This window comes from Heterocephalus glaber, unplaced genomic scaffold, assembly GCF_053883595.1.
Source record: "Heterocephalus glaber isolate CG9 unplaced genomic scaffold, H.glaber_assembly_v1.0 deba00001600, whole genome shotgun sequence".
In the NCBI taxonomy this organism is placed as follows: domain Eukaryota; kingdom Metazoa; phylum Chordata; class Mammalia; order Rodentia; family Bathyergidae; genus Heterocephalus; species Heterocephalus glaber.
Window position 1 is genome coordinate 33,254,623 of NW_028258372.1, and position 15,239 is coordinate 33,269,861.

The 15,239-nt window shown below is 32.6% G+C and overlaps 1 protein-coding gene across 8 annotated transcripts in view; it reads right to left on the reverse strand.

The window, feature by feature from the left end:
* Positions 1-15,239, reverse strand: part of Kcnt2 (potassium sodium-activated channel subfamily T member 2) — a 394,041-nt gene that overhangs the window by 95,354 nt on the left and 283,448 nt on the right. For 5 of the 8 annotated variants that reach the window (XM_087193836.1, XM_087193839.1, XM_087193837.1 and 2 more), the window contains exons 17-20: positions 14,881-15,094; positions 12,648-12,753; positions 8,205-8,377; positions 259-330 (exon numbers count right to left, since the gene is read on the reverse strand). In XM_087193836.1, the coding sequence (XP_087049962.1) occupies positions 259-330; positions 8,205-8,377; positions 12,648-12,753; positions 14,881-15,094 (565 nt within the window). The remainder of the gene's footprint in view (positions 1-258; positions 331-8,204; positions 8,378-12,647; positions 12,754-14,880; positions 15,095-15,239) is intronic. The other 3 variants (XM_087193838.1, XM_087193834.1, XM_087193835.1) reach the window with 1 other exon arrangement.

Consider the following 15,239-nt stretch of genomic DNA (forward strand, 5'->3'; position numbering starts at 1 on the left):
ACTTAGAAGACACAGAATTGAAACAGCTTTGGAAACTGAGGACAACTGACAAGATTGACATGCAACAAAATTTGCTTTAATTAAATAATAGATTACTGCATAAGAAGCATAATATACGGCTTATAAGCTCTACATGCAAGCAATATGACATTCAAAAACTGACATGGCCAATGACTCTCATCATGCAGCAACAAGGCACAGCACAGGACAAAGCACAGGAGACTGCACTACTTATGTGTTAGAAATTTAGGCACCTACTTGTCAATAGAGCCCACCATGTAGTAAACCATTGGAAACCAACAGATTGCATCCAGAAAATGCATATCTGGCCTAAGTAGCAGATGGGTTACAAAATGAAACACAATGTCACAACAGTGGCAGCACTTCTAGGGAAAGGAAGCAAGTTGACTTAGTTTGCATTTCGAAAACTAAATACGGCTGAGATTAATTCTAAGTGCCTTTTTCTTAACATTAATTAGGAAATATCATTTGTGTTTTTGAATTGCACAATGCACTTGGAATTATAAAAGTAAGTATTTCATTTTTGTAAATCAGAAACATTATGGCATAATTCTCCAAAATGCTGAATTAGTATCCTTAATTATGGCTAAACCTATCGATGAATTGAAAAGTTATTCATGCAGAGAAAGCTTTGAATATAAATTAAAAAATGATTTTCTTAGGTATAGGGTACAAATGCCTATTCAGAGTAACTATTATGTATGTCTATTAAGAGCAATATTCTCTTAGGAATGTATATAATCACAATACACTCAATTATAGTCAATATGCCAAGTAAGTATAGACTATATGCTCATGCAAATATGTATTACCCAAAAATTGCAATAAAATATTTCACCTTTTAGTTTATTAATGTACTCAATACATATTGTTTAGCAAACTTTGTTCATGACTGTTTTATATGCATAACCAAGGAAAGAACCACCAAACTAAAAGCTTAAAATCACTCAATATACTGTATTCACTTTAATGTTATTCATTCATCCATCTATTTGCACAGCATACATGTATCCCCAGATTTGATTTTCTGTAATAAACATTTTCATAGAGTCAGGCATATTTTTAAAAGAATACCTTGTTAGCTTTTAAGATATACAGAGGACTGTGAATATATGTATAAAAGCAGGAAAGTGCAATATATGTTTCAAACTGAAGCCAAACAATACATAGCACTCAGGAGGCAGGGAGTACTTCAAAGAAGTGTTACTTAAAATGGAAAGATGTGTAGGAGTTCACCTGGTATAGGAGAGGAGGGAAATTTTCAATGAAGGAAATTAAAGCACCTGTGATTTCCCAGATGCTTAGACCCAATTAGATCACCTCTTTTCCGCTTTGTCTTACTGTTCCCTTTTAAGCACCTTCCTATCTCACAGCAGAGCATAAGAAACCTTCCAATAGTTCTCACTGTAATAATTTTGACTAAAACCCTCCAGTCACTACATTTATTTGTAGTCATTTAAATACCCCAATATTATACAGATCCTAAGTGTACCATGATTCATTTAAAGGGTACTCAATCACATAGTTTATAAGTTAGTTTTACCTTTTGCTCTTAGTCATTATTGCAATGTCTAACATATTGCTATTAAACACAACAGAGGTAGGAACAAATTTGAATGATTTCTTGTATCAGATATCATTTCTCTACAACATTCACAGAATGGATATTAATTAGAGTTTATAAACTTTATAAAGTTTCTGAGATATATTACATATATATAGTTTTCAACAAACTATATAGCTATATACACTGTGAGTAGCAATCTTATAGCACCTTAGGTAGAGATTTCTATGATCTCTTTTTTTCCTAGGGAATATCCTCCTTCTGAAAATTAGGAGGGCCAGTCTAAATGCTAATTCACAGTCCTCCTCTCTCTCTCCTCATGCTTCATAACTGCAGACGCATACATAGGGTTGCAAGTACCAGAAGCATGGAGCCGTGGTTATATTTTGTGGTGGTTTGAAAAATTCATTTGCTGTGTCTTTTGAGGGGCTACTATTTTTATTTTATTTTATTTTTTGTTCCTAACTTTTCTATAGTTCTCGTCTGATAAAATGAGTATTCCAAGTGCCAATAACTTATGTGTCAGAGTTGGATCCATTTCTTCATTAGTAATTGCAGATATGGATCCAGGCTAGAATAATCTCTTTTTAAGAATGACTCAGAATACATTCTTTTAGGTAGAGATCATTTCAATTACTTTATACTACCTTTTTTGACCTTCTGTCCACTGTGACATACCTCTTTTCCACAATCTTAAAACCACATTTAACAACACTGAAGCATTCAGTTCAAGGAAGACATTGAAAATTGTCTGTGTAATTACAAGTTTTGAGATCGTTGGGACAAAGCCCATCATTACATGATGTCAACCATTCTGTTACAGTTAAAACTGAAAATATTAACCTATGCATTTGGTTGATAAATCCCGTGGAGATTATGAAAACTAACTGATCGCCAGGACTATCGCCTTGGTTTGGGAAACTCATAAATTTTAGTTACACATAACTCTGCCAAACCAGTGTATTTACTGTTGGCAAAGAATCTTCCAAATTCTAAAAACTTGCTTTGAAATTGTGGTAGCGTGGTTCATTGTCAAACGAATTCAGCTATGTTATAAAGTAAGATAAGTCTCTTTAGCCCTGATAAATATATAATTCCTATCAAAGTTATTTAATGTAAAAAGTACTGTGTCGTATCAAACAGATATGGTATATCTAATACTATTTTTCTATTGAGAAAAATCATTTAAAAGAAAACCTGAAATGTATAGAAAAGTCAATTTTTCATTTGCATGTTTTCACCAAAACATTTACATAAATTGACATCAGTGATTATGACACGAATCTGCTTAGTAATTGAGTAACATAAATTGATCTTTTCACTCATTGGAAGATAGTTAATTAGCAAGCACTGATTTAATTTGAGAAGCATTATTATTGAGAAACGTGAAACAAAACCATGAAACCCTCATAAAAATAGATGTCCCTTTCTCATATTGCATCCCAAAATACAGATGAAAAGTTGAGTATTAAAGAAGAAAATCATCATTGGAATAGAATAAAATACATACAGTTTTTTAAACCTGACTTCCAAATAGAGAAGTTCTATCTAGAAATCACATTAAGGAAAAGTGGCAAAAATGATTAACAGATTTAACTACAAAGTTCATCATGAAATTCTTACATGTAAGCAATAAATGTCAAAATTGTTTATTAAAAATCCAGAGATCAAAATTGTTTTGTGTATAAAGAATCATGTCAAACAATAAGAGAAAGATAAATTCAGCAGGAAAATAGATGTAGGGTAAAAAAATTTTCTGACCAAAATAGAACAAAACAGGCTGAAATTAGGCAGTAATAATGAAAATAATTTAACATACATGTAACTAATGTTAGTAAACAATAAAAATGAGCACACTCATTACAGTTCTAACTGTAATTCTATTAAGAAAAATGACTACTTAGCCTAAAATCTGATTCTTATAAAATCTTCAGAAATTGCCATTATATCCAAATAGTAAATTGCTGGTGATTGCTAAGTGAAAAGGTTTGCAAATTTGCATCATTTACAGAATTCAAAACCATTATTTCTTTCCCATTGAATTAATAACCATAATAAATTTAATTTCATTATTTCTAATTCAAGAAATGAATTAGTTTATTTTAGCATTTCATAATTCTACTTTTGCATAGTTTATTCTTAAAAATATTGAAGTTTAAAAACAACTAGTTAAAATAAACTTTACTTTTTAAAATTAATCAGGTCCTCACAGAAGTACACCCAGTGGTGTGAATAGTGACAGTGTTTTGCTTGTTTGGTTTTTATTTATTTATTTTTTGGTACTTGGGATCAAACTCAGGACCTTGCACCTGAAAAACAGGAGGTGGAACCACTGAGCTAAATCCCAGACCCTGTTTGGTCTCTTATTTTGTTTTGTTTTGTTCATTGACAGAAGGCAAAGGAAGCTCCCTGGCTGCCTTTCCTGTGTTAGAGCTTTTGCTGGTGCTTCATGCACATTATCTTACTGGGCTTCAGCAGAACCTGTTAAGTGTCCTAACTATTTTACAAATTAGAAAATTGAGGTTTAGACTCAAGAACATTTAACAAGCTTCTCAAAAGAAAGGGTTAGCTTAGATCTTTATCTCAAATCTGTCTGAGCCCAAAGTTAGAATTTCTCTAATAAGGCACTAATTTATCAGACAGTTTTATCATTATTTTTAAAATCAGTTGAAGTTTTCTAGTCATTATACGTGGAAAAAATTGATATGATAAATGGGTAGGTTAAAGTAGACTTTGGTAAAAATTAAGAGCAAAGTCTGGATCCTGACCTTTGTATAGTTTTGGGTAATAAATTCTAGCTTTTGATTTGCTTTGCTCATGTTATCAGATGAACAGATGACCTTTAAGGTAGGGCTGTAATCACAGTATTTGATATCAGCATGGAACAACAGAACAATCAGAACAGATGGCAGACCCATCGGAACTGACAGGAGCTCTAATGAGCTGTGCAAAATCAGACCTGCTCTAATAAACTAAGTGAAAGATGTTTTTCGATGACACTTTTATTTAATTTTTATTTGTGATGTAGAAGTCTTTCTATTTGAAAAGTTATTTCATCAATTTCATGTGAGTACTACCACATGTACTTACATTTTAAAATTCCATAATTATAATCTGTTGTTTTAAAATTTTGTTATATTGTATTCATTAGTCCTTTGACTGAATTTCCTACAGAGTCATGCACTATTTTCAGGATGGTCATGTGAATTTAAAATAGAGTAAAACATGAAAACTAATAATACAGAAGTGTACACAATTATCACTGTAAAAGTTTGTAGAGCATGGAAATATTTTTAAAGAGAAACACCAGGTTTTTGGTAATATTATAAGATAAATTGCAAAATACTAGCAATTCCAGAGGAATAGGTACCTTGGTGTTTAAAAGGGGGAAAAAAAAGATTGCATAAAACTTCTGGAAACATTATTTATTGGTATTTAGATTTTGTTTCCTCATTCTTGACCAATAAATGTCAACAGAGGGCAACAAATAAAAATAAAAATGTAAGACACATTTTTAGGAAGTACACAGGAAGCTATCAGATTTTACAGAGCAGATTTCCAACCTAACAATTATATCAAAATTATGATGACAGATATTAATATAATAATACATTGAAAAAAAGTCAAACCATACAAGAAGAATCAAATAGCAGTATCTTCTTATGAACAGTTGGATTCTAAAATGTAAATCATTAAGAAGGGTAATGTAACTTTTAAGGGAAAAACATTCTCAAGTTAAAAGTATTCTGGCTTCCAACAATAACTGACAAATGAAATATATATATTTTATATATATATATAAATATATATATAAAGTAAAAAACCTGTAAGATAGGTAAGATCATATACCCAAAACAATGATAAATTAGAAATTGCTTAGAAGATTTTAACCCTAAAATTGACCTTGGAAAAGGTCAGACAACTTCTTTGATTCTGTTTTATATCATCTGTGAAATAAAAATGACTAGTGTATTTGAGTCACTCGGCCTTCAGTTTATGGAAATGTTTATACTGCAATTTGTAAACTTTGAGTTTTTAAACTTCTTGGCACATCTCTCTAAGGCTAAATCGTCTCTATATAGTATGAATATATTTCTTATCAAGATAAGCTATAAAATAAAATAAAATGTCTGCTGTGATGACTGACAGGGAATAAATGTTCCATAGTGATTCCTATTATTAACAGGATAGAAATAAATAATATTAGCTTTACTAAAGGCTCTTTATGATGAACATTATATTTTTATAATAAAATATTATCTGATATACATCACATGGATACATATATAAACTATATATATATAGTTTGTCAGTTATTTTTGGAAGAATACTTTCAACTTCAAAATATTTTTGCATTAAAAATTATATTACCCTTCATATATATATATATTTTTTTAATATATATAGGCCAATTTAGTAAGTAATTAAATGACGAGTTTTCAGATTTTTCCATGATTGACAAGGAATTAAGCCTCTCCAATCACATGACTATAATCCTAATAAAGGAATCCTTCATTCTGGAGTTAGACATTTCTTTAACTTCTTTATTCAAAACCAGAGAGGGATCACGGTAGTTACTTTGTAATCTACATGCGGTGCACCTGGAAATGATTCCTTAGCTCCTACTGGCTGGGATAATGAGGTGAGAAGAGGGCAGTTAGTGTTTCTGAGATGGCATTGCCTAACAAGACTGGAGATTGAAAAGGACGAGTCGCTATTGCTATTATGATTTGGCTTCCAAAAATGTCCTGCAAAAGGCTCACATTCCCAGAGGTGGGGCTTTTCTGTGATGATTTACGTCCTGATCTCAACGTGCTGCTAGGAGGCAGGGCCTGTCTGGCGGAAGTGCCGCCTCTCTTCTAGGGTTCTCTTCCGCTGTGTTGTTCAACAGAAGTGAAGTGAGTAGCTTTGCTCCACTATGTCCTTGGCCCAAGCTGTTCTCCCCCCTAGTCAGCCTACTGGAGACTGAAACTATGACCCTAAATAAGCCTCTCCTCCCTCAAGCTGCATGTGCCAGGAATTCTGCCCTGGCAATGGAGGAAAGGTAATTAATGTGATCGCTGGAGACACAACTCCAATCCCAAATTTGGAGAGACTGACTTTTGGGAGAAGAGTTACACATCAGGACAAGAATTTTTATCTTGAAATAACACAAAGAAGAAGAAAGGGGAGCTTTTGCTGTCAGCTCGGATACTATGACACACGCAGTTCAATTTCTTTCTCCTTAAGCTTTTTCAGTTGTTCTCTCTGTAACCTGGGACTTGAATTGACCCAGTCTGACCCAGGTCATCCAAAGTGACGCTCCTCGAAAACGCTTAGTTTGCAAATTCTGTCTGGAGGGGAGTGGCTACACTATAAACAAAGAGAGTCAATACTTGCCAAATTTGAATGCTTATCATTAATTCAGCTGCTTTCTTGTAACAGTCCAGCCACTCCTTTGCAGCTTTCCTCAGAAAAGCTTCAGAATTAAGGCGGTGATCAGAAGACACTTGGCGTAGCAACCTGTCTGTTGTTGTAGTCATCTCACAACAATTTTTCTCTCCCTGAGATTTGTTTTAAGACACTTTCCCTTGCTCTGACATTGGGTACAAGTTTCTGTTTATTCAATCCTACCCCTCACTCAAAATGCCCCTCCTTTCCTTACGGTAAAAGAGGTGGTAAGAAAGTCGTTGTAACATCACACCTGCAAAATTTTCAAATATAATGTCTACAAGTGTGCTCAATTTTAAGGTACAGCTGTGAAGATGTTACTAAAAAGGAGAAATTGGTGAGTATTTTGATAGTGGTATATTCCCAAAAACAAACACTATGAAGTTATAATATCTGTTTTGAAAAACTTCTGATAAATTTAAAAGTAGGGACAAAGTAACTGAATTTGGTGTATGTAATTTATCCTGAAATTTACATTGTGTTGGAATGGATGAGGAAAATGGAAGGATCCTAAAATATGATCTTGACCTAAGGCCCCCTGCTATTAATTATCAGTCACAGAAAGGGCTGAATTTAGGAAAAATGGTTTTGACCATTGCATTCAGTGAGCTATATTAGTATTTGCAGAATTTCTGAAATACTTAATAATCTTATTTAACAAAAATAAGTCAGTCCATTAGCTTTAAAATCAATACATGCAATAAAGCACTACTTGTGCAATATTACAGAATATGTTTTAGCAGTAGTACAATAGCAGCGCATGATGATGCTCCATGGTACAAAATATAAAAATGGATTAATAAATGCTTCTCTGACAATTATTAGTTCATTAGAAAGACAAGAAAATAGTTCAGTTTTGGCAGAATGTTTTCAGGCTACTTTATTAATTTAAGAAAAACTGCATTAATTATATTAGTAGCCTGTTTCCCATGACATTATGAGTGGATGACCACTTACAAAATAATTTCAAAAGTCTTAGAGTATTCCAGTGATTTTTTTAAGCAATATTTTCAAAACATAACTATATTCAATGACTTTGTCATAGCACAGAATATATCTCCCAATGAATAGTGTACCATAATGTATCTGATTTAAAATACTACCAGCAAATTAAGGTCAATTGTTTTTGTATACATAATATAATATTAAAAACTCTTTGTCATTTTCATGTAGTTTTAAATATACTTACGGGTTGTCCAATAGCAGTACTATGGGATTAAGTTCTTTCTTTGGTCTATAATATGCCCTGAGAGGAACAATAAAATTATACAATCCATTTCCAGCTGTTTCAGCTGCAACTATAATTAGTTTATTTTTGAATCCGTAGGCTTTTGCATCTTCATAGTAGTTATGCTGGCAACTCTAGAAAAGAAAAATTATACAAAGAAATACCACTGTTATACTCCACTAATGGTAAAATAAATGAGGATATATAGAAATACAAAATTAACCTAATTAAATAAATCCTTATTTTCTTTTTTATTTTTTAAAATATTCATTTTTACTTTAATTCTTTGAAAAATATTTATAAACTGGCTTTCTGTTCTTTGCCTATTAATCCTATCATCCCTACCATTTCTGTGTCTAATTTTGTTGACTAATTTTCTCCTGGCTATGGGTCATATTTTTCTGCTTCTTTATATATCTAGTAAATTCTGATTGAATGTTGACATTGTGAACATTATCTTATTGCATTTCTAGATTTTACAGCTTGAAAAAAGCTTTTTATATAGGCAAATGGATCACTTTCATATTTTTTCATCCATTAATATTATTGGTACACTTTAGGTATACAATATGCTGACATTCATTACTGGGAATTTGTACCTTTACATGATGTTTCTCTGTTATTTTTTCCTCATTCCCCTGCCCTCCCTTCACCCCCCTCCTTCCCTATTTACAAAACTTTGTTTCCATTTTTTCCTTTTCTCACATTTATTCCTTTCCCTTCTTTCCTTTCCCCTACCCCTCCCACTTCGCCCAATAAATCCTTATTTTGTAACAAGTATGAAGATGGTTACATCTATCTTTGCCCAGATCTTCACTGCAGGGTAGGAAAAACAGGTAGGCATGGAGTAGCCAAGTAGATCATTAAGGATGAAGCTGGATATTGAAAGAGTCAGCACTGTGTGCATGCACATGTCCAGCTGCACACTCAAACTTGCTGCTAGATGACAGCTGGGTATCTATACTGAAAAAGTATCTACCTATGACTTTCATTTCCAGAAATATAATATCATAACTAAATAACCTCAGAAATATTTCTAGTACTGGAAACTGAAGGCGATGAACTATAAAAGAAAAGAAAAAAGAAAAATACTGTCTACATGCATAGCTGCACTGTGATCATAATGATGCAAATATTCAAAAGTAAAATAAAAATAATAACAACAAAAACAAGAACAATACATTGCCAATGCTCATTGTTAGGTGTTTTGCTATTTCCTGAGAGACTAGAATTCACTGGAATTAATATTACTATACCAAGGGTGTTTTTAATTAAAATACCTACATGGAAAACTGCTTTGGTATTCTGGTCTTTCACTTTTACATGTCCCTATATTGATTTATTTTTATTTATTTAAGTTGAAACTAGTTAAATCTCTTTGAAATATTCTTTGCTATTGTTACACAATAAAACATTACAAAATACTGGTGGGAGGAACACATCATGAATAAACAACAAACAATAAGCAAGATAATTAGATCTGCAAAGACTACAGGTCTTGCTATAATTAGATTCATAATAATAAGTTCTGCATGGTTAGTATGTTTAAAGAAACAAGAGAAAGCATTCAAAGTATAAACAAAAAACAAGAGGCTATTTAAAATACCTAAGGCAGATGTTTAAAAATATATCTATTTCTATATACCTTTTCAGATTAAACAGTATGACTCAAAGATGATTTAAATTGTACATATGATGCAGCTGAAGGCACTAACTGCAGGGCCAAGTTGAAAATATTCTCCAAATGCAAACCAGGAAAAGGAAGAAATTCAAATAGGGCAGGAAAAATTAAAAGGCCTGGAAGATAGTTTCAGACTATCTAACACATAGTTAATAAGAATAACTGGGAAAGAGCCACAGAAAAAACAAAGCCTACCTACAAGATACACAATTGGAAGAAGGGCTGACTTTTCACCTGAACAAGAAGATTTAAAGTGCTAAAAGTAGAAAATATTGGCCTGGAATTTGACACTAAGCAAAACTGTTTTTCAAGAAAGAAGGCAAAATATGGACGATTCAAAGGAGAATATGATTGAGAAAAAATTGTCAACAACAAATCTCACTAACAAATTTCAATGACTATAATCTAGGAAGTAGAAAGATGAATAGAAAAAAGATCTAAAGTATTGGAAAGAATGAAAAGTAGCAACAAAAAATGGCAAAGACCAAGAGCAACAAGTCTTCAATGGAAAGGTATTTGGTGCATTATTAATATGAGCAGATAAAGAAACAAGGTGACTCAGGAAGAGGTCATGGAAGGAGAATCGTGATGGGTTGATGTTTTGTTCATATTTATGAAATATATTAGAGAAAAAATGACATTCTCTATGGAAATGTAGAAATGGTTAAATTACCAAGGAATATTCCAGGAGAGAATGAATCTTGGCCAAACACGAGCATGCTGACACTAGACCAGACTGTACTAGACAACGCGATCTCAAACATACACTTCAGAGATACCAGTTGATGCGCAATTCCACCCCCAAATCCTGAAGGCACTCACAGGAGACATTCCTACCAGCCTAATGCTACTTCTGTCACAAATAGTCCCAAATATTTGCCAACTAGCAAAGCTCAGAAGCTTTTCTTTTTTAATATGGTAAAGAGCCCATTAATTGTGTGTGTGTGTGTGTGTGTGTAAAACTGGGGATCAAACTCAGAACCTTGTGCATGCAAGGCAGGTGCGATGCCACTAAGCTAAATCCCCAGTCCCAGTTAACAGTCTTTTAACCTTAAATGATCCTCCATTATTTGTCTACCAGTGCTTATCTCTGAAAGTTTAGCCTCACAGATAGATCAGGTTCCTTGGTTGAAGACAAATCCTTTCTACTCTTTGGGCTCCTAATAATTTATTCCTCTTTAAGTGCATATGAAAAAGAAGTGAAGGCCATGAGAAATGAGTCCAGGTTTTCTGGTGACTGAAATGTATGTTATCAAGTATCTTCTTTAAGGATGACAACAAAAATATTATAATATTATAATATTATAAAAATATTAGTCATAGGAAAAATTAGTCATAGGAAGGATCAATGCAGGTGAATAGCTCTGAAATTTACTAAATTTACTTATGAAATATGCATAGCTGAAGTTAAATACCAAATGTTTCAGAAAATTAAATTACAATGAAGACTGCAACAAAAATAGAACCTCAAGAGACAGAATTGTCTGTCCATCTCCGTGGGCCTCGATGACCATTTAGATGTGAGAACAAATTTTATAAGCAAATTTAGGGAGATAGAGATGGGAACTTTCTAATGTTCTCTTACTCTTCTTCAAGAATGATAGCAAGAACCAAAATTCATGTTTATCATGTAAAATAAGAATATTAACAAAGTAAATTAAATAATAACAAGAATATTAACAAAGTGAATTAAGCCTCCACTCAGCTATTACATCCCTTTATTAAATTAAGTATGTATTTATATAATCCTTACAGGAGCCCTAAAATTCATATTAAAGTTATATTCAATTTACAGATGAGAAAACTGAAGTTTATTGGTGGAATGAGTTGTCTAAAATGCATAGTTTTTAAGAAAAGAGCTATGATTTTAACTCTAACTTTAAATTTTGGAGTAAAAGAAATCCATGGCTAGAATTAGAGAGATCTTTGATCTCTAGGTTGCATATAAGGTTCTTGTTTTTATCTGCATCGCTCACTGGCTATATTATTAAAAAGATAAAAATACTAGAATTTTCAGAATTTCTCAGATTGTTTTTTGTTTGAGCAGCTTCTTTAGATGATCTAAACACAAACAAAGAACTACATAAAGGAGACAAAAGGAGGTATTAGGCAAGAGATGTGTACTGGCTTCCAGTCTATTCATAAATGCACTTTTATGTATCTTACTGGGGCTAACCTCTCTTAGGATTTCAAGAGGATTTCCACATTGAAACTTTTTAAAGTTAAAATGGTAAAACGAATACTGCACAACTGGTCAAAAAGAGATTTGGGGAGGCTTTGTCTGTTGAGGACTCATAAGTTTGAGATTCTGGTCCCTCTTTTTTCCCCCTTAAAAACATAACTCATTGAACCATCTGGTTAATGTAGAAGGATAAAACCTTTGTATAATCTTTAGTGAAATTAAAATGTAAAATTAACCACTTCAAATAATTAAATTTACATTTGAAAAGATAATATCCTTAACAAAACTTTTGTATATAGGGAGGGTCAAGGAGAGGGGAATGGGGAAAAAAGAGGCAGGATATATCATGTACAGGTGCAAATTCCCTATGATGAGTGTTATCATTGTGTATATCTAAAATGTACCCAATAAATGTTTTGCTTCAAAGAAAGTAAATAAATATACTTTAGTCACAATACTGTACATATCATTTAAGTATCTATAATTATATAGTGCTGCAATTTTATTAATGGAGAAAACAAGAGCTATAAGAAATGGTTACCTTGTCTAATCTTAAGCAGCAAAATGGAACTTTTTCTTGAAGGAGATGACAAAAAGTCGGTGAACTTCCTATATATGGAGAATAAGGTGGGTAGCCTTTAGCATATCTGCAAAAGATATGAAAATTAAAGTGCGACTGTATTCTCTTGTTTGATAAAGTTATAATCAGTAACTCTTTATTTGCAAATATATTTTGATAAAGACAACAGTTTATAACAAGGGAGGTAAATTATGACTCGGGGATTCAATCTGGCTTACTATAGACTTGAGAGGCAAGGGTGGATTGATATTTTTTAATGGTTGAAAAATATCAACACAGTGTTTTCTGTTACTTAAAATTATATGAAATTCTAATTTTGTATCTATAAGTATATCTTTATTTTAACACATTCTTATTCACTTATGTATTGCATAAATATGTATTTGGTCTTCAAGAGAGAAGTATAGGCACAGTCCATGATGTAAAGTCTATCATACTTACCACTTACTACTAGTTTCATTCTAGAAAACTTCACAACTCTCAGCTTAGATGATGTAGATGTATTTTTAACAAATAGTAATGTTAATTTTTACAAAATATATTTAAAGTGAAGTGCCTTATTATGACTCGCTCTATCAATATTCATTAGTCATGAATGCAGAGCCAAAAGGGAGTAAATTAGTTAAAAACAGTTCTTGCAACAATCATGCTTAAAATATTACCAAAGACATTTAGTTTGTTTGCTAACGTTCGCAAAACAACCACTTGCATATCTTGGCTGTATTGGCGCAAAAAGTGGATCTTCTAAAACACAGAAACATAAATTATAATTAGGAAATAAATTTAGTCGAACAATATTCTTTTATGCCTCACCCCAGAAAAGCTCTTGATTTCAATCAGTTTACCTGAGAAATCATGAGCTTCGAACCTAGTGGAAACTGTTTTTCCAGACAACATTGATAAGTTGGTGATCTCCCCGATTGCTTCGATATCTCTTTCATTTTATTTCAGAAATAAAAATCTTCTATCTCCCATTTTTCTAGCGGTTTAAAGAAAGAATTTCTGTCGTGCCTCAAAATCACACTAACGAAAGACACTTGCACACCTCCACCTGTTCCCATCGTGGATCCCATAAATACATTTGAGGTCTCAGACACTCATTTCTTTGAGAGAGGATTTTTTTCCTATGGATCCATCAAAGTTTCTTACAATAAGTGAATAAAAAGAGCATGTGGCATTTTTTTAAAAGGGGATCTTTTTAAGTTTCAATATATTTCAGTATTTTAATTAAATTCAATCTTAATTGAAGATATATAAAAATATCGGGAAAAAACGTTAGGAGTTGATGGCACCAATGTCACTACTACCGAAACCACCACTAATAGTAATCAATATTTACTAGTTGAAAACTGTGCACAAAATATTGTCATGAGCACTTTTTCCCTATTATCTTAATTAATCTTCATATAATGCTGTGAGGTAATAGTTACATGTAGTTCACCAGTCAGGAACTGCAGCCAGATCATTTAATCAATCACTTGTACACCACCAGTACAAGTGGTAAATAAAATCTATCAGATTACAGTCAAATCTATAGTTAAGGTGCTGAACTACTATACTTTCCACTTTCTGGTGGCAATATAATTTGTGGAATAAGATATGTAAACAAATTCTATTTCAGGCTAAAATGTGACTAATACCGCATTGATAGGTACTGAACATTTTGAGAAAAAGGGAGACAGTACTTCTTTTATTCATAAATTAAAAATATTATTGCTGCATATGGAATGAAATAACTACTAATAGGTGGGGTAGAAAAGCTTAATGGAGGAAGCTGCATTTGCATGTCAGTGAATAACTGACTAAACTTCAACATGGACATGGAATAACAGATATTTATGGTAGAAGGCACAATACCATAAAAATATGACTGTGAAAATGCAGCTTATATCCTAGGGATAGAAATATGTATAATACATATATAACACATAATATATATATGAATATTGAATAATTTAGAAAAAAAATAAGGCTGAAAAAATATGTTGAGGCCAGAAAATGGAAGGCTTAGAATGCTCTGCAGTCAAGAGAGATAGTGGCCAAACATGTTTCGGTACAACTGTGAAGGAATGAGTCTAGGATGTCCATCAGCTAGAGCATTAGCCTCGTCACTATTGCTCTGGTACCTAAATATAGTACTCAAGGACATTAGCACAAAGCCAAGCAACCTTACACTTAGAGTATCTACACCTACTCTAAGTTTGAAGAAATTTCTTCATCTGGTGCAGTTTCATCTTCTGATTGGTCACTTAGAAGATCACATGTTTGAATTGATGATGTATCTGCAACCTCTAAAACAGGAGCAATGCTAGGTCTTCTTATTTCTTTGCTTCCCTCTACAGGAAGAGACAGCGTGGGACCACTTGCTGATCTGCAACTTGTGTCTTGCAAATCTATGGCCACGGTACCTAGAGCAATGAACCATGAAAATGCATCAAGCTATTTACCATAACAACATATGACATATTGTTCATGTAATATTAAAGTTAATAAAATATAAATGCCATTATCTACACACACACACACACACACACACACACGTATCTTGAGTTC